This window comes from Hyperolius riggenbachi, chromosome 3, assembly GCF_040937935.1.
Source record: "Hyperolius riggenbachi isolate aHypRig1 chromosome 3, aHypRig1.pri, whole genome shotgun sequence".
Lineage (NCBI taxonomy): Eukaryota > Metazoa > Chordata > Amphibia > Anura > Hyperoliidae > Hyperolius > Hyperolius riggenbachi.
Window position 1 is genome coordinate 245,701,271 of NC_090648.1, and position 18,992 is coordinate 245,720,262.

The 18,992-nt window shown below is 41.7% G+C and overlaps 1 protein-coding gene across 9 annotated transcripts in view; it reads right to left on the minus strand.

The window, feature by feature from the left end:
• The window catches only part of USP6NL (USP6 N-terminal like), a 402,543-nt gene that overhangs the window by 202,410 nt on the left and 181,141 nt on the right, over positions 1 to 18,992 (minus strand). For 8 of the 9 annotated variants that reach the window (XR_011030371.1, XR_011030373.1, XR_011030372.1 and 5 more), the window contains exon 14: positions 7,759 to 8,458. Coding sequence is in view for 3 of the 9 variants with exons in the window: in XM_068276069.1 (XP_068132170.1) it covers positions 7,759 to 8,458 (700 nt within the window). In the remaining 6 variants the exon portion in view is untranslated. Of the gene's footprint in view, positions 1 to 810; positions 8,459 to 18,992 lie in introns of those variants that run through there. The other variant, XM_068276067.1, reaches the window with a different exon arrangement.

Sequence of the window (18,992 nt, forward strand, 5' to 3'; positions counted from 1 at the left end):
TAGCGCTAGCTACATGATGCCCCCCCCCCCTCCTAGCGGCATCCCTCCCACCCCTCCGATCGCCACCAGCGCGTATGCCCATGAGGAAAACCCGTTCTGAACGGGATTTCCTTAAGGGCTTCCCCCGTCACCATGGCAACAAATGGAATGACGCCATCGATGTTGTGATGTCACAGGGAGTCCCGATCCACCCCTTGGCGCTGCCTAGCACTGATTGGCCAAACTGCACATGGGTTCTCGGGGGGGGCTGTAACGCGGCGGGTAGCGGCGCATCGGCGACGATCATCACTAACACCCAGCTAGCAAAGTGATAGCTGCATGTTTAAAAAAATTAAGAAAATCGGCCCAGCAGGGCCTGAGCGGTGCCCTCCGGCGGTTATGGATGAGCTGAGCTCGTCCATACCACCAAGGAGGTTAAAGAGAACCCGAGGTGGGTTTCTTCAATCAATATTAGGACACAGAGGCACACTCTACATACAACCTTATAGTGTGCCCCCAGGCTCCCCCTTTGCTCTGCTGTCCCCCCTTATAAAAACCGCCAGGCTAGCAACACAAATTGTCGCTAGTCGGCTGTTTACATTCAGGCTGCCACTCACCGCCGCTCCCCCGCCTCCTGCATAGCGTGGCTCTCCACCTACGTCGTCCCTTCCCTCCCCGCCTCTGTAAGCCGATTGGAGGTAGCTTATGGAGGTGGGGCGGAGAAGGGATGCAGGCGGGGAGCCACGATATACAGGAGGCGGGGGAGCAGCAGTGAGTGGTAGCCAGAATGTAAACAGCCGACTAGCGACAATCTGTGTGACGCTAGCCTGGCAGTTTTTATAAGGGGGGGGACAGCAGAGCACGGGGGGAGCCTGGGGGGACACCATAAGGACACAGAGGCTGGTGATTGTATGCAGAATGTGCCTCTGTACCCTAATATTGATTGCAGAAACCCACCTCTGGTTCTCTTTAAGGGTGAGTCAGAACTCGAGGAAAAATGTTCCAACGCCGACTCGTCCACAATATGGAAATCTCTACATGAAATTACCAACTACAGGAAGAAATCTCCACATTCACTACACAACCTGCAGCTTGCAAATTAACTGAATACATTTTATTGCAGGTTTGACACTAGCAACAAAAGCCAAACACACCAAGTAAATTTGCATAATTTGCATCTCTGCATCAGGCAAACTGAACACTTCTCCAGCCAGCCAAATTACTAAGATTTGCTATGCAAAAGAATTATTTTGGCACGGGGGGGGGGGGCATTTTACAGACAACACAGGGGATGTGCGATGGGGGCTGGATTCGCACCCAGCCTCGCAAATCTCTATATGGGGAGATGGGAAGAGGGGGTCCTGGCACGATATTCATCACGAGGGATTTTAATTTGGAAAAGATATATTGATGACCTGCTAATGGTATGGGGGGGGGGGGCACAAAAGAAGAGTTAGAATCACTTTTTGAGAGCTTAAATGGTAACAATTTGAATATTAAATTGTCTTATGAACACAATACAAGGGAAATAAACTTCTTGGATCTTCACTTAATGGTCATAGATAGGGGAATAAAAATAAAAACGTTTTTTAAAACCACAGACCGGAACAGGTACATATCCACTAAGAGTGGGCATCACCCGAAGTGGATTAGGAATGTGCCAAGGGGACAGTTTATGAGATTAAGAAGGAATTGTAGTGAATTGGAAGATTTTGAGGAGCAATCTACTATGTTGAAGAATTGATTTATAGAAAAAGGGTATGAAGAACATTTCCTTGATGGTGAGATACAGAGGGTGAAAATGACGAATAGGGAAGAAATCATACACAGGGTCAAAGAAAAAGATGGTGGCCCTGGGGAACAGAATTATGCATTTGTTACAAATTTTAATGGTCAGTATAAAACATTTGAAAACATTGTAGAAAACCACTGGGAAATACTCCTCTCAGATGCAGACCGGAGTAAGATTTTGCCCACTAGACCTAAATTTATCTATAGAAAAGCCCCCAATCTTAAAAGTATATTGGCTCCAAGCTGTGTGGAACCAAAAAAGATGCCACCTACGTTTAGGGGATGGCAGCGGGCAGGTTAGTACCCATGTAGGGACTGTAAGGGATGTCCAGAGGCCAGACCTGAGAGAACAAATACAGTAATAGGACATTCAAATGGTAAGAGGATTAAGATTAGGGATTTTATTACTTGTAATGATAAGTTTGTGGTGTATCTGGCGTGGTGCCCTTGCGGCTTCCAATACGTACGGAGGACAACGAGGACTTTGAAGGAAGGGATTGGGGAGCATTTGCGCAACATTAGAAAGGGGCTGATGAGCCATACGCTGTCGGCCCACTTCAAACAAGCGCATAATTGTAATCCATCATTGTTGTCATTTTGTGGGGTGGAAAAAAATCACCAGGCCATGGAGGGGACTTAATAGTGATATAGATCTGGTTTGCTTCCTAAGCAATGATTAAAACCATTAGAGGTGAGTGGGATCCCCCAATCGAATGCCCTCACGTTGATTACTATGGGATAATGATAAAAGAGGGGGGCACTTGTTGTTATAACCAGGACACTTGAATATATATAAATTTTTGTAGTCACAGGAATTATTAATATTGTTTTTTGGTTTGAGGTCACTGATATTGCACGAAGTTAAGCGGGCATCCGAGTGAAAGGGTGAAACACTCACCGAGAATATGTAGGACTATGTATGGGACTAATTGAAATGTCCATATTATTAATATAGATAATTTGGGGGAAAAAACTCTGGAATGTATATGTATATGATATTGTATGAAAAGATAGTGATCTGATTTCTAGGATACAAACTATCTCTTATAGATGTGAATACTGTGATTGACATTGGCTGCTTTGTAAGGGATATACCCCAATGGTAACCTCCGGGGAGGCTTTGAAGTCAGATATGGATGCATTTAGCTATCTGACCACAAGAGGGCCTAACAAAAACAAGTTGTATAAAACGTGTGTATTAGGCTGTTTGACCACAAGAGGGAGCAGTACAGAAGTACGCGTGTGTAATACGTTATACGTGTGCACAGCGGTACTTCAAGAAGATAGCCATGCGCACGTTTGATACGCAGTACGCATGCGTGGTGGTAATCCATCCGCATGTCTGATACGCAGTACGCATGCGCGGCGGACGTAGACGTAACAACTGGTGGATTAAGAGGACGTCACGAAGGGGAAGTACAGTGTATGGAGCTGCGTTTCCAGGGTAACCCGATTCCGGAGAAAGCTTCCGGAGTCGTGGGACGGCCATTGGTGGCCATTGCAAAATCATAGTACTTCCGGGGACAACGGGGGGAAGGAGGGAGGATACAGAAATGACGTTTAGGTGTAAAACAATACGGCAGTTAAGGTCGCATATGCTTCTGAGGAGTCGCTGAGGCGACGAAACCGGTCAAGCCACGAGACCAAAATCTTTAGCAACTTGCAGACATCAGAGGGGCGAGGTGGAGAAGCCACGGGAGGCAGACCAAGTCAACGCGGCAAGCCGACCCGGCGGCCTACGATTGGGGTAGAGCCCACTAAAACTCTGTGCTCAACACCAAGCTTCATGTTTGTAAGTGTGCATTTCTTTTAGAATAAAAGTGATTTTACAGTTATACGCTATGAGAGCTCTGTTCATGTTTTAGAAGTGTATATGATCCTGCACAAGTTCTACTAAGCGGACGAGGTTCCTGAGTGGCAGGGGGCGGCCTGATGACCCCATAAGCGCTGAAGACCCATCTAGTAGAGGGTCATTTAATAGCGGTGAGTGCCCACTGTGAGGGGTGTGGTGGTGGTGATATCTTGCCGAAGGTGATTAGAGGCAAAAGCAACCCGCACTTCAGGAAGAAGCGTTGGACTGTCTGTATACGAGAACAACAGTGTTGGACTGCTTATCCATAGGATTGTATCTGACACAGACCATAGAGACTTGTGTGTAGTGATAATTTGTGCGCAGCCATTGAGCTTACATTGTAATTTACCTTTTAAAAGGGCAGTACACCACTATTGTCACCCACATTTAATACCTATCAGCGCGGTTCTTTTTTATTGTACTAAAATGGGACAACAACACTGCCACTATTGTCAAGAAAGCGCAACAGAGGATGTACCATCTACAGCAGCTGAAAAAGTTTGGCCTACCTCAAAATTTAATGGTGCAGTTCTACACTGCAATCATCGAATCCACCATAGCATAATCTATGACTGTATGTTTCGGCTCCTGCTCAACATTAGAAAAGGTGAGGCTACAGTGCATCATCCAAACAGAGGAAAGGATAATTGGCTGTAGCGTACCTTCCCTGCATAATCTTTACGCTAGCAGGTGCAGAAAGAGAGCAACCAAAACTGCCTCTGACCCCTCTCACCCAGCTCACTCCATCTTCCAGCTCTTGCCTTCAGGAGTAAGATTCCGGTCAATAGCTACCAAAACCTCTAGACACAGGAACAGCTTTTTTCCTCAAGCGGTAGCCATACTAAATGCAGAACCCCGCTAGAGCTGCTAGGACTTGAAAGTAATCAGCACAGAACTGTAAATGAACAATTCTCACATTGCTTACTGACACTTGCATAATGTCCTTGACTTGCAATATATACACTGTCTGTCCTTGTATTGTTTTTGTTTGTGTTTGTTAAGCAACTGCCAAGACAAATTCCTTGTAGGTGCAAACTTTCTTGGCGAAATAAATTTGATTCTGCTTCTGATTCTGAATGCTAGTGTCAATGCCACAGAAATGCTGTGGTGTGTTTTGAAGCATGTCTTCCAAGCATGACATTCCATAAGTATGAACCACAGAAAACCGTTTGCACACTGGAATGAGGCATGCTTTCTCTAAGCTACTGTGCACATCTGACCAGTAGATTTGCCAACAAGAAAGGGCTTCATAATGTCTATGTAGTGAACATAAATTAAACTGTACACTGTACAGCGTACAACTTTGAACATAAACACTGTACAGTGTATAACTTTGTGGAAAAAAAAACATTTTTTAAATTGAATTCATTTTTAATTTAGAGATGTCGGCATCTTTACAGCTGCAAGATAAATCACAGTGGAATCACTATGGAAAGTTTTTATTTCTCCCTCTGAATTGAGCAGGATCATGATCTTGCGGGAGACGGTTTGCGACATCATAGTCTAGGCTAAGCATCACTGGGAAGGCAGGGTTAAATAGTAATATACAGTAAAGCATATATAAGAAACGTTTCTGATGCAGAAACAAGGGTAATTAAGGTAAACATTAATTTTCTGAATATGTTTTCTGTTCTACTTTGTCATTACGATTCCTCTTTAAACATTCTAGGAGACAGTTCACTATAGATGGTCATGCCTAGGAGAACTCATGGAGAAGCAGGTCTTTTGTTTGAGTTGATAGATTTGCAAAGCTCTGATCACATTCTGCTTTAGCACATGATCATGACTAGCAAATCAGAGACTTTTGTATTCATCACTTGACCAAACTGATCACATGCATCTCCTTGAGACATGACCATCACTGATCCAAGTCACGTCCTCTTCCATATTAACTATATCTAAAAAAAAGAGCAGTGGTCTTTGGCACTTTAGTACTTGTCTACATGCAATACTGATTTTACATCTTTAACACTTCTCACCTCCCGCCCTGTAACTTGAACAATTAACACCTGAATTTTTATTGCATAATAGTTATGAGCTTATGGTAACAGCGTATGAAGACTACTGTTCAGAAATCAAGGTATGTACTTGTACATCTTTTATCAATCAGTTCAGTCACAGATACACTACATCCTAAAGAAAGTAAATAGCCATTCAAACAAGTGCAGGAGACTCCCTTACCTTATTTATAGTGAGTAAGCTACATGGATTAGTTGTGAAATGTACTTAATTCATACAAGTGATGAATTTGACTTATTTTCAATGCATGCAAATGAAAAGTGTCTAGTGTGGGATTCCCAAACTGTATGGCATGACACATTTATGGAGCGCCACTTCCACTCTGCCTCTGTGTTGTGCCTCTCAGTTTGCCCTTTTCATTCCCATTATAGATACAAATAGGACTACAAAAAGTGGCAAAGTAAACACTGAAAAAATTCGCAGCCACCTCTATGCCAGTAGCTGTAACAGCCATTTGTTAGCCACCACTGTACCAAAAGTAGTAGCAGCCACCCCTACATCAGCAGCAGTAACACAGTAGCCACCACTGATTAGCAGCTGCCACTGTGCCAGAAGCAGGTGGTAACGGACATCTGAACGTTTTGTGTGATGTATTGCAACGTCAAAAAGGTCTAGCACCACTTGTCTTGACACTTTCTTCATCTGTGGTATTGTTTAAACCATTTGTTCAATAACGATATAGCAATGCAAAATGTAAGTTACTTGTTGAATAGGTATAACATATATTCTTGAAACTGGTCTGAACAATAGATCATATTTAAGAAAAACATCAGTAGAAATGCAGTAATATGCTCTAGTTTACTCACACATGTCAAAATATATACTTCTAGTATATATTATTTGTTGAGCCACAATATAAGTGAGGTGCTAGCATTACTGTGAGGCATATTTTATTGTGAACTCTCCCATTGCAGCGACCTTTGAGATGGTTCTTCTTAATCTAGAATGCTGAGTTGTTGGTGCATTACAAGTATCCACATATAGAGAAAAGTACAAGTGCCCACATAAGGACTATTCTAAAAGTTGCCATAAGTGCAAAAAAAATTAATATTTTCGGTCTTCTTTATGTAGAATCATAATTGATTTTTACTCACCTCTATGTATTAAAAATCTTGAAATAACTAAAATCTTTAAAAATCAAACCATATTAGACTAGGTTCAGGCACTAAATAGTACTGTAGCTTTAAATAAATATCTCAGTAAAGTATGTACAGAAAAGGCTACATTTTAGGATTCTAGACTGTATGGTCTATAATCTAGAAGTTGTTATGCACATGCATATTTTAACAGCTTGCATGTTGGTGTCACTGAATGATTTAGTTCCAGATCACTCAAAACAACCAAAAGATTTACATCTAGAATGTTCTTCCACAGACATTGCATTAAGCTTTCACCATCCAACCTGTTAAACTGCTGCAGATCACAACATCACAGACTCGTGCATTATTAAACCATCACGTGGATTTCGATGGGATGGGGCATTGGCTCCAGATTTGGAATGCATATAGTGTGGTGGGTTCCTATGATCACCTTGTGGGGCAGTCCTGAATCTTACTGGACTATTAACCGATAAAGATGAGAAATTGTTGACTGGAGTTGCAGACTGCTGTGAGCCTGGAGAGGTCTGTAAATTGGACAAATAACTTCTTGAGGCATCTTTGATTAAGGGCTGTCCAAATGTCTGAAAAGATAAATCAGGAAAGTAGGTGTGGTCCACATCATAATCTACTGGTGGAAGAATATACCTTTGGTTACCTTTATGATCAAAATTACCTAAACGCAAAGTGGCATTTTCATCTGCAGGTAGGACTTCAATTCTACTGGAAGGAGATGTAACAGGATTTGGTCTAAAATTAGAATTGCTGGGTATTCTATCAGGAGAAACATGAAAACCATATCCATAAGTTTTATTTGTTGGACTAGGCAAGTTTACAGGTGACTGCGGCTCACTGTTTAAACGGTTCATGGAGTATTTTGCACTCTCTGGATAAAAAGGTGGACTGCTGTAAGATGGTGGAGGTTGTTTTTGACTGTACCTTTCATCAGTACCCTGATACAGAATGGAACATGTTGGGGAGTAGGTTTGCCCACCAATTCCTGAATTATTCTCAACTAACCTCGGTGGACTGGAGCCTTTTGAAGAATTCCCTGAAGGACTGATGTGCACAACATTCTTTTGAGATGACAAATCTGCAGAATGTCTTGAGTTGTCAAGAAGATTGTCATTTTCCCCACCTGAGACATTATCATACTGTGATGCATTTGAACCACGTTTATTTCCCACATCAGAAACCCTATTTTTGTGTTTGCCAGTCACAATGCGAGATTCAGACTGGATTGAAAAATTATAGTCTGGTGGACTTCCTCTTTTATCACCCATATGTTTTAGAAGAAGCTCCTTATTTCTGGACTCGGATGGTACGTTCCACTTTGGAGCAATTCCTTTAGATGCACTAGATGTTGCATTTGAGTTCTGGTTAGCGGCAGCATAGTCATAGTACTTAACATTGTCCTGAGAAAGTGTGTTGGGCTGTGGAAACTTGCTGTTCTGCTGACCCTGCTTAGCTTGCTCTGTACGATAATCAATGGCTCCTCTTTTTGGTGACTTCATAGTAGGCTTCTCAACAGAATTCTTCCTTCGTTTCTCACTAGTAGGAGATACTTGCTGAGGTTTGTTTGGAGAAGGTACCTTTTCAGGTTTTGTTTGAGGCGCAAGTCTGCCGGTGCTCTTTTGCCCATTGAGAATATGATTCATTTGCATTGGAGGTTCAGATGGAATTTGACCCAGTGGCTTTTTGGGAAATTCTTCCTCTTTACCTGTAATTGAAGTAAAAAAGATAATTAAATAGTTGTGGGATTCCTAAACAGCACCATCTATGCATGTATGTTCCATTCAAATAAAGCATAGTATAGTGTCAAATTGAAATCGCATTTAAAAAAAGAAAAATGCAGTTTTCAACAAAGTACTAAACAGTAGGCCATTTTTCTATTAACTTGAAGGTGAAATAGAGGAGGATACTTAACATTAGTAAAGTGATGTATAGAAGTGGTCAAAAAGATGCAAATAATTAAGAATGTTATGCAAATATAAGTAGCCTAACATATAGACCAATTTGTTGCAGCAGCTACTACTTTTAATTGATCTAATTTCAAGCTGCATTCATTTTCATCAACTTTCATCAACAGCATTGCCATAAAAGTGGGTGTGCAGCAGTGCAGATGTGTCCCATTACACAAGACACTCGGGGACATGTGGGTAGATAAGAGGTGGACAGGTGGGTAGTCAAAAGAGCTCAGGGAGAGAACCTAGCGATGCAAATGTTTGTGTAGAAGCCATCATTCATTATTAGGCAAGATAAATGGTTACAAACAGAGCAAAATTAAACAGGCCTCCTCTCAAACTTACATAAAATGACCAAATACACATTACACCTCAAAATCAGACATTGTTGGCTCCACAAATGTGTGCTTGTCCATGAGCATCAACAGCACAATTCTAATTCAGGAGTTCCTACAGTAGAACATACAATGAGCGCATCCACAATTTGACACATATCTTATTGATTAATAAGCTGGAGAGTGGTTTTACCTTGCCATTGGGTGCAGTTCAACATGGAGGGAAGTGGTAGCCCACCCAGAGTAAGTCCGCCCTTTTCATTGAATTTAATATGTGTCCATCTGTGGCTGCCCTCATGCAGGTTGCACCTGCATACTCCTCTCAAGGACATGCCACATCTCTATCTATATATGGAACCACTGATCTGTTTCTGGAGGTGTTATAGGTATCCGCTGGCTTCATGCATGTTTTAGTTGGTGTTACAAAAAAAATATTTTACTACTGCTGTTACTGAAGAAAATGGAAATCATTAATGCAGAGTTCAAGAGCACTTTAATAATTTTACTTTTTGAAATATTCTTACAGATCCAACAAGTGCTTAGTTTTACAGCTGGCCTATCTTCACACCCCAACATAAGCACTATGTTCCTTCTTTGCAGTCTGCACATTGCAATCCTGTTCATATGTAACGTACCATATGCCCAACCTTCTGTGCAGCTCTGCCACAATCAATAGCACACACTTATGTATTAAAAGATAAGGGTGACTTGTCCTAACATATGGCGGAAAATCACAGTACAATGACTCTTGTTTTTTGATTCAAATGAAATCACTATGAATCTTTTCCCACAGGAAAATGGAGTAAAGTATGTGGTACAGAAAATGTAAAAGCTTTATTTTTTCCAGTGAAATTAAGCAGGATGATACGATTTTTCTTACACTTGAACAATGCCATTTATATCCTGTCACACATTCCTTGATCATAAAATACTGCAGGTTTGTTTTTCTGTGTGCTGTTTGGTGTTGTTGGGTCACCTGAGCAATAAGCTGAATTATTCAGACTGGATCTTCAGAACAAAGAAAGACAAATCATTTGCTTTAAGAAAAAAAGTGAAAAAATATTAAGAGGCAGCAGCACTCTTACAAAACAAAGCCTTTTAATATAATCCATCTTTGTCTTGGATGGTATTTAAATGTATGCCCCATTTGTTAATAATGTCACTCCTGCGGTTCTTTTAGCAGTTTATGTTAAGCTTGCCTCCCACTTTCTATGGTTTATGCTGATTTTGGAATTTAAATACCATGTGAAGTCAGATTTAACACCTGAACTCAGAAATCCAGCAAGCCAGTGGGTGAAATTTAGTAAAAGACAGTCAATTACATATAATAATGAGTAATACTTCAGGGTTATAGATATGCTGGGTGTTTCATAATTTCAGTGATTTGCAAACTATTATTTTAAGCACAAACACGATTAATAATTGTAATAAAGATCTTACAACAAAGAATATAGCTGTAGATTTCCATTCTGTGGTTGAGTATCGCCCCCTTGTGGTAACATGCTGCTTAGCAACTTTCTTAGAGTAGGATTTGAAAGGATGCTCTCCTCACTGACTAGACCAACTATATGAATTCGAAGTTGAAAAGTCAGCTATATTTATCTACAACCCATGCTTTGTATCAGGTAACCAAAGCGGAATAGGCAAAATAGGTTACCATTTGAAGTGCATTAAAGTGGATGTGAAGCTAAACTAAAAATGAAGCTCATTAATTAGCATTAATTACTTAAAATTAATTAGGGTTACGACACATCCTATGTAGTGTATTGCTATCTACTGCATGGATACATATAAGTATTTAAGTTATTGAGAAAAATAAAAAAATAAAAATAAGAAAAGATGACTGACTTGTTTAAAAGAAAGGGCAGTCTGACTTAGATGGAAGTAAAAGGAAAAAAAAACACACAAGCTGTTAAATTACTGCTAACAAGAAAAAAAACAACACCACCACTTCCTTAAGACTAAATACTCCTTTAACTATCACAGCATGGATGAAGTCTGAAGAAAGGGCAGGTATTGCTTTATTTTAGTTAAATGTCATGAGAAAGCACCTTCTTTCTGCAGTGATAAAAAAATTGACATCCTGCTGCAGCATTTAGCAGTCATTATAATGAAAAATGTGCTGAAAATTGCAAGCAAAATCAAAGCCTCTTATGCCTGTGCTCGGTGGCTGCTGTGGGAATATGGTACTATAACAGAAAATGCCTACAACCAGAGCAGATAGTGTGATTATAGATTTCTACAGTGCTGTGCAACAGAAGAAAGATTCTTGGAGCTATAGAGCAGTGAATGTCAAAAGAAAACATTTTAGGCCACTTCAAAAATCATTCTATTGTAGTCTATATTTTGCCCTGAAGATCATCCCAGGTGGGTAAGAAACAGAAGGCTGTTCAATCTTTAATAAAGGTTAAAGGTTTGTTGTTTTTGTGCTAACATCTTGGCGAGCCCTGTAAAAGTGAGATTAGTATAGTCTTACAACAGATGCAGTACTTTGTAATGAGAAATTATGTTTGATATGGCACCATATAGTGAAAGTGTAAGGCTATTTCCAAGTGATACCTTGTGGTGTCTTTTACAAACTGCAGCTATATATAAAGTTTGGGTACTATGGGAGGGTGAGGGAGGGAAATAGTCAATTATAAAAGTCAGTGTGGGAATTTTTATTAAATAAAAATCAATTTTGGTGTAATTTACTATTTTGCCACAAGATGTCCTCAGTCATTATTTCCGATTCACGTAGGTAAGCACGTGAATCGGAAGTAATGCGTGGCAGTGTAACAACAGGAAGATACAATGAATGGCGGCGTGTGGTAGACACTGGTATTCATTGAATCGGGGACTTAGATTTATGAATGGGAGCTGCGTTCCAATTCATTAACCTCCCCGGTAAGCGGCGGTAACATCGGTGCGTGGGCGAGCGTCAGCTGCATGCCGCTGCAGACTTGTATTCACGCCCCTGGTGCATTCTGTGAATTTTGAAGGGCCGTGAATATACTGCACGGAATGCAACAAGTAGTTGAAGGACCTCTGTCGTGAAAATCTTAATATGTAAAATACATGTTAACATGTATAATAAGAAGTACATTTCTTCCGGAGTTAAATGAGTCATAAATTACTTTTCTCCTATGTTCCTGTCCCTTACAATAAGCAGTAGAAATCTGACATTACCGACAGATTTTGGACTAGCCCATCTTCTCATAGGGGGTTCTTAGGGTTTTCTTTATTTTTAAAAGCACTTAGTGAATATCAGTTGCTCCGTCCAACTACCAAAAAAGTGTAGGGTGAGCAGGGAGGCTGTCCAGCATCCTACTTAATAATCCTCAAGTGTCCCTGTGTCCTGTCCGTGTGTTAATGCTTTTTCGCTACTGCGCATATGAAGCACTGACGGCCATTGGGACAGGATGCAGGTCGGGCTGGCCGGCGGAGCAGGCGTGTGCGCGCGCACGCGATGGGCAGGTGCGTGCGCGGTGATGACGATCTAGAGCCCGTTTTGAAATGGGCTTAGGTCACTAGTCATTGTATAAATCTTTACAAGGAATGTTTTTAGAAAGAATAAAGGCCATGCTGAGATTCCCCCTTGAAGAGATGGACTGACCCAAAACCTGTCGGTAATGTCAGATTTCTACTACCTACTGTAAGTGACAGCAACATAGGAGAAAAGTCATTTATGCCCTACTTTACTCTGGAAGTAATGTACTTCGTATTTGTATGTGTTCTAAATTTTAAGATTTTTGCGACAGTTCCTCTTTAAGCACAACTATACCAGAATAAAGTACTGATTGAATGGGACAGTCAGCCAGTCGGCACTTACCGTAAGATGTGCCCAGGTCCCGCCTCTATAAATTCCACCCCATCTGAATATGCAAAGCGGCCACAGCAGAGAACAAATACCTGGTCCAGCGATGGGTCCTCTTCCTCACTACAGCCTCTCACCATGCAACAGCATCTCTTCACAAGCTCCTGATGCATGTTACATGACATCAGGAGCCTACGGAGAGACACTGCTGCATGGCGATAGGCTGCACTGCAGAAGAGGATAGGACCCAGATACAAAATAGGTAAATTGTGTTCCACCTATGGCCATTCTGAATGTTTAGTCATTGGCACCCCCCCCTAGATTTTTCTACCTCAATAAATTGATTCAGATGACTTCATGGTAAGGTCAGCCCCGGGTAAAAAAAGACATACTATTTAGTAATATTCTGTCTGCAAATATATATATATATATATATATATATATATATATATATATATATATATATATAGACATCCTGCTTTGCATTGAATTATGAAGGGCATTTATCAGCACTTCTGCAGTGGTTGAGGAGTTTTACTTGCTATGTAGATATGGGTGCAAGAACACAGCAACATGCACATGAATTAAATTGGTGTTCCATTATTACATAGCTGATGTGCTGACATGTTAGATTTGGGCTAATGGGGGTTGAAATTGGCACTAAAGGGGAAGACCACAAAATGTATTAAATACGGTCACTCATAAATTAGGAGAGGTTGATTTCAAAGTGAATAGTTTTATCTGTTTGGGCCAAGCATTAGGATGGTTTCAAACCGTTCAGGCCAAGCATCCGTAAGATGTCAATCCATTTGGGCCAAGCATTAGGAAGCCTTAACCACTTAAGCCCTCGGTCGTTTTCACTTTATGCATCCGAGCAATGTCCACCTCCCATTCATTAGCCTATAACTTTATCACTACTTATCACAATGAACTGATCTATATCTTGTTTTTTCCACCACCAATTAGGCTTTGTTTGGGTCGCACATTTTGCTAAGAGCTACCTTACTGTAAATGCATTTTAACGGTAAGAATAAGAAAAAAACTGAAAAAATTAATTTCTCAGCTTTCGGCCATTATAGTTTTAAAATAATACATGCCTCCATAATTAACCAGTTCGGCCTATCTGGACGAGCTTCCTCGTCCAGCTAGGCACTGCTGCTTCTGCCGCATGGTGCGCGCGATCGGGCGCGCTCCCACGCGCGCACCCGCCGCTAGCCCCCCGATCAGTGAACGGGAATATAATTCCCATTCACCGATCTAATTTCCCCGCAGAAAAAACGACGCTTTCTAGTGAGAGAGCGCGGTATTTCTGCCCCCCAGGAAACTTCTCCGTGAACTTTAGTTCCTGGATGCGAGATTGTTCGCATCCAGGACATTTTTTTACTGTGGCCATCTTGTGGCCAAATAGTAAACTGCACCCACATACACTTTTAATAAAACAATTCTATTATTTTACATTTAAAATTAGGAGTTTCCCTCCCGCACCAAAAATTACCCACATACATATTTTATTTAAAAAAAATTAAAAAAAAAATGCAATAATAAACAAAAAAAATACAACATAGTTACCCAAGGGTCTGAACTTTTTAAATATGCATGTCAAGAGAGTATGTTATTATATTATTTAAAAGTATAAGCTTATAAATAGTGATGGACACAAATTGAAAAAATGCACCTTTATTTCTAAATGAAATATCGGCACCATAAATTGTGATAGACATCGTTTAAACGGTGTAATAACCGGGACAGATGGGCAAATAAAATACATGAGTTTTAATTACGGTAGCTTATATTAATTTCAAACTATAATGGCCAAAAACTGAGAAATAATGCATTTTTTAAATTTCTTTCTTAATCTTCCTGTTAAAATGGATTTAGAAAAGAATACCGTATTTCGCGCCGTATAAGACGCTCCGGAATATAAGACGCACCCAGGTTTAGAGGGCAAAAACCAGGGGAAAAAATATATATATACTAAACCTGGGGCGTCCATGTTCCAGGAGCGTCTTGTACATGTTATCCCCCAAATGGTACTCCTGTGTGCCCCATCTGTCCTACATCTGTCCTGCTGTGTGCCCCCATGTGTCCTGCTGTGTACCCCCATGTGTCCTGCTGTGTGCCCCATGTGTCCTGCTGTGTGCCCCATGTGTCCTGCTGTGTGCCCCATGTGTCCTGCTGTGTGCCCCATGTGTCCTGCTGTGTGCCCCATGTGTCCTGCTGTGTGCCCCATGTGTCCTGCTGTGTGCCCCATGTGTCCTGCTGTGTGCCCCATGTGTCCTGCTGTGTGCCCCATGTGTCCTGCTGTGTGCCCCATGTGTCCTGCTGTCTGCCCCCATGTGTCCTAATGTGTGCCCCTTCTCCCCATGTGTCCTCCTGTGTCCTGTCCCCACCCACACGTGCCTCAGCTTTTGCCCTCTAATCACCTCCTGCCCCCCCATGTGCAACTCCCCCGGTCCCCCCTGCGTGCCTCCGATATCCCAGCGTGTCTCCGATATTCCTATTGTATGTATTTCACCCCCTCAGTGTCTGCAGCATCAGCGGCTTACCAGATCCATGCCGCCGCGAGAACTGCAGACACCCGGCATCTCCATACGCTTCCTCTATTGTGCGCTTGTACTGATGACGTCATGAGTACAAGCGCACAATAGAGGAAGCGTATGGAGATGCCGGGTGTCTGCAGTTCTCGCGGCGGCATGGATCTGGTAAGCCGCTGATGCTGCAGACACTGAGGGGGGAAATACATACAATAAGAATATCGGAGACACGCTGGGATATCGGAGACACGAGGGGGGACCGGGGGAGTCGCACACGGGGGGCAGGAGATAATTAGAGGACAAAAGCTGAGGCACGGGTAGTCTAACGCTGCGGGCTCACAGGCAGGGAATCCCCAACATGGCGGCGGGTCGGCGGTTCGGATCGGCGGGCGTTTGCAATTTGGGGATTCCCTGCCTTTGCCGTATAAGACGCAGGGACTTTTTCTCCCCATTTTTGGGGGAGAAAAAGTGCGTCTTATACGGCGCCAAATACGGTAATTCTTAGCAAAATGTAGCACCCAAAGAAAGCCTAATTAGTGGCGGAAAAAACAAGATCTAGATCAATTCGTTGTGATAAGTAGCAATAAAGTTATAGGCGAATGAATGGGAGGTGAACGTTGCTCGGATGCATGAGATTTTCGGCACTGCGGTGCTGAACCGGTTAAAACCCATGTATTGTATTTGCCCATTTCACAATGTATGGCAACAATATATTATTTGGAAATAAAAGTGCATTTTTTCCATTTTGACCATCACGATTTACAAGCTTATAAAAAAAAAAAAAAATTTGAAATATTTCATCTTTACATAGATATTTTAAAAGTTTAGACTGTTAGGTAAATATGTATGTGTTTTTTTTGTTTTTTATTGTCTTTTTCTTTCTATATTAAACATTTTATGTGGGTATTTTTGGGAGGGTGGGATGTAAATGGTATTTGATTTAGGTAAATATATCTGTATTTTAATTTTTTTTTTTACTTTTAGATGTAGTTTTACCTTGAGTTTGTTTACATGACATCACTCTAAGCGTAACATGTACGCTTAGAGGGACATAGGAGTCAGAAAAAGCGAAAGCTTCCAAAAGAAGCTGTCGCTTTTTCTGCGGGGGAGAGGAATCAGTGATCGGGCACCATGGCCCGATTCATTGATTCCTGGGCTAACGATCTGCGGCCGAGAGCGCGCATGCACATGCGCAATCGGCCGCGAGAGTGCACATGTCGACCTTGACGTAGAACTACGTCAAGGAGGACAAAGTGGTTAAAGGACTTCCGAGGTGAAGGTCCAAGCAGCAGTCTCAGTCCCTCGCCGCAGCCCTGGTCCTCTTCAGTGTCCCTGCTGGCCGCCCGCAATTATGATGACCTACCTGCGGGGTCGGCTCTTCTGCACGTCTACGTCATCTGGTGCATACTGCGCACAACTACTGCGCAGGCGCAGTATGTGCCAGATGACAATAATGCAGAAGAGCCAACCATGCCGGTGGGTCGCCATCACTGCAGGCAGCGAGTGCGGACACCGAAGAGGACCGGGGCTGCAGCGAGGGACTGAGACTGCTGCTCAGGGCTGGAAGAAGCCCCAGGTGAGTAAAAAATAGATTTGTAAGTTCACCTCGGAAGTCCTTTAAGGAGGGAGATTATATGAATTAGGAGGTAGCCTATCCCCCTGGCAATCACCACAACATAAAAATTAGTAGCATTAATATTTTCTGAGGGGGTTGAAAAAGGCCTGGTTCACATCCCAAAACGCATTTGATAGAGCGCTTAACGTGTGCGATTTTGCAAAGTAATTTTCAGAGTAATTTTTAATGATTGTGCACATTCATTCAAGCTGAATTGCTCCAAAAATGCTACATCCAGAACGTTTGGGATTTTAACTAAATTGCTACAATGCTGTGGGAACACCTTCATAGGGTGACAACTGCCCTAGCCCTTAACTGACCCACCAGTGATTGGCAAATGCATCCCAATCGCTCCTGGTGTGAACAAGACCTTGGAGGAGTTAGTAAAACATACTGAGTTGCATAATGGGGTGAGTTAGGAAGCAAGCCTTGTGAGGCATAAAGTAGACAATGTTTGCACATGTTATAAAGTGGGAAGGGATCTACTGCTCTGCATGCTTGTTATAGGAGGTCTGCTATAGTGGTGTTGGTTATGAAGGGACATCACAAAAGCATTTAAAATAGGGGATGTTGATTGTTGTATTTGTTATGAGGGCATCATAGCAGTGCGTGCATGACAGAAGCATTTGTTATGGGTACAGGGAATTAAGGACAGCACATGTAGTTTCGCATGCAAACACGTGTGTACCCCACTGTACGCACAAAAACACACCTATAAAAACATGCAAACGCAAATTCACAGAAATTATTAACCACAAAACATGTTTCAGCCATTGACTTGTGACACAGTGCTTGATGCATGAACTGCTAACCATTTTGCTGTGTGCAGACAGAGCATGGCGCTATTAATGCCAGGAGAGTACTGCGCATTGACCCGCGGTGCATGGGTAGCATGCTTAACGCATGCGAAAAGCAAGTGCTGCAATGCTTGTGCTACCCACTAGGCACACTAGCTGCACCCATAGAATGATAATTGTTTTGCTGTTACACAACATATGTGGAATTTGCAATTTACCGAAGTTTTAAGGCCATAAAACTTGTCTGTGAAAGTCATCTGCATGGTTTTGCAGTAATATTGAAGTTATTTTAACTGGTCCTCCAATCTCAATTGGTAAATTAAACACTGTAAGATCAAAATGCACATTTTGTACTTAGTATGAGTGTGCTGAACAAAATGTTCTTGTAGGTGAGCCATATCAGTATTAATTTTAATAACGGCATATCTCATTGCTTTATCCGGAAATAAGATGTTTGCATTTAAATTCATATATTGTAACTCATTTAGAAAAGGTCTGTCTGGAGTTTTCTCAAAAAAGCTTCCAATTTAGTGAGCTGCACTCTCCCCTTCAACCCCCTATTTCTAAGGGGTTGTTTGGGATTTTGCGTTTGCAAATACAGAATAGCACTTAAGTAGTAAGGCAGTAATTTGTTACGGTGCTATTTTAGGAAGACATTTGTTTGACAATTTTTGTTAAAATCAAATTGGATTGCTGACACTCATGAGATTTTACCAGGGGAAATAATATCTCTGGTGCTGAAAACACATTGCAAACACGTTCCTCTAACACATGAAATGTTTAAATAGATTTCAGAGAGGTGTGCGACATATGGCAAGAAACACAGAGCGATGGTGCTAAGCAGCAGTGTTAGAGCGTTACTTTATGAAGTGTGAACCTGACTTGGAATCTAGGTGCTTAGCAGCAGAGAAGCCTGTGATATGGCTTATATACAAGGATAAACACTACTCTGATTCTTTCCTAGCGATGTGGAAAATGGAAGATAAATTGCAGCACTATGTGATAACCCAATTTAACCCTATAAAATGTATTGCATCCTTCTGCCAAATACCCCACTCTATATAATAGCTGCCTTTTTCAGCTTTATGAGTGTACAACCAATCAGTTCATTAGAAGTGAGACATCATTACAGATAGTGTCGTGCTAAAGATTGGTTTAGCACACGAACCATAAACTGACTGTCTAAACCAGTTGTTTTAAAAAATATAAGAAA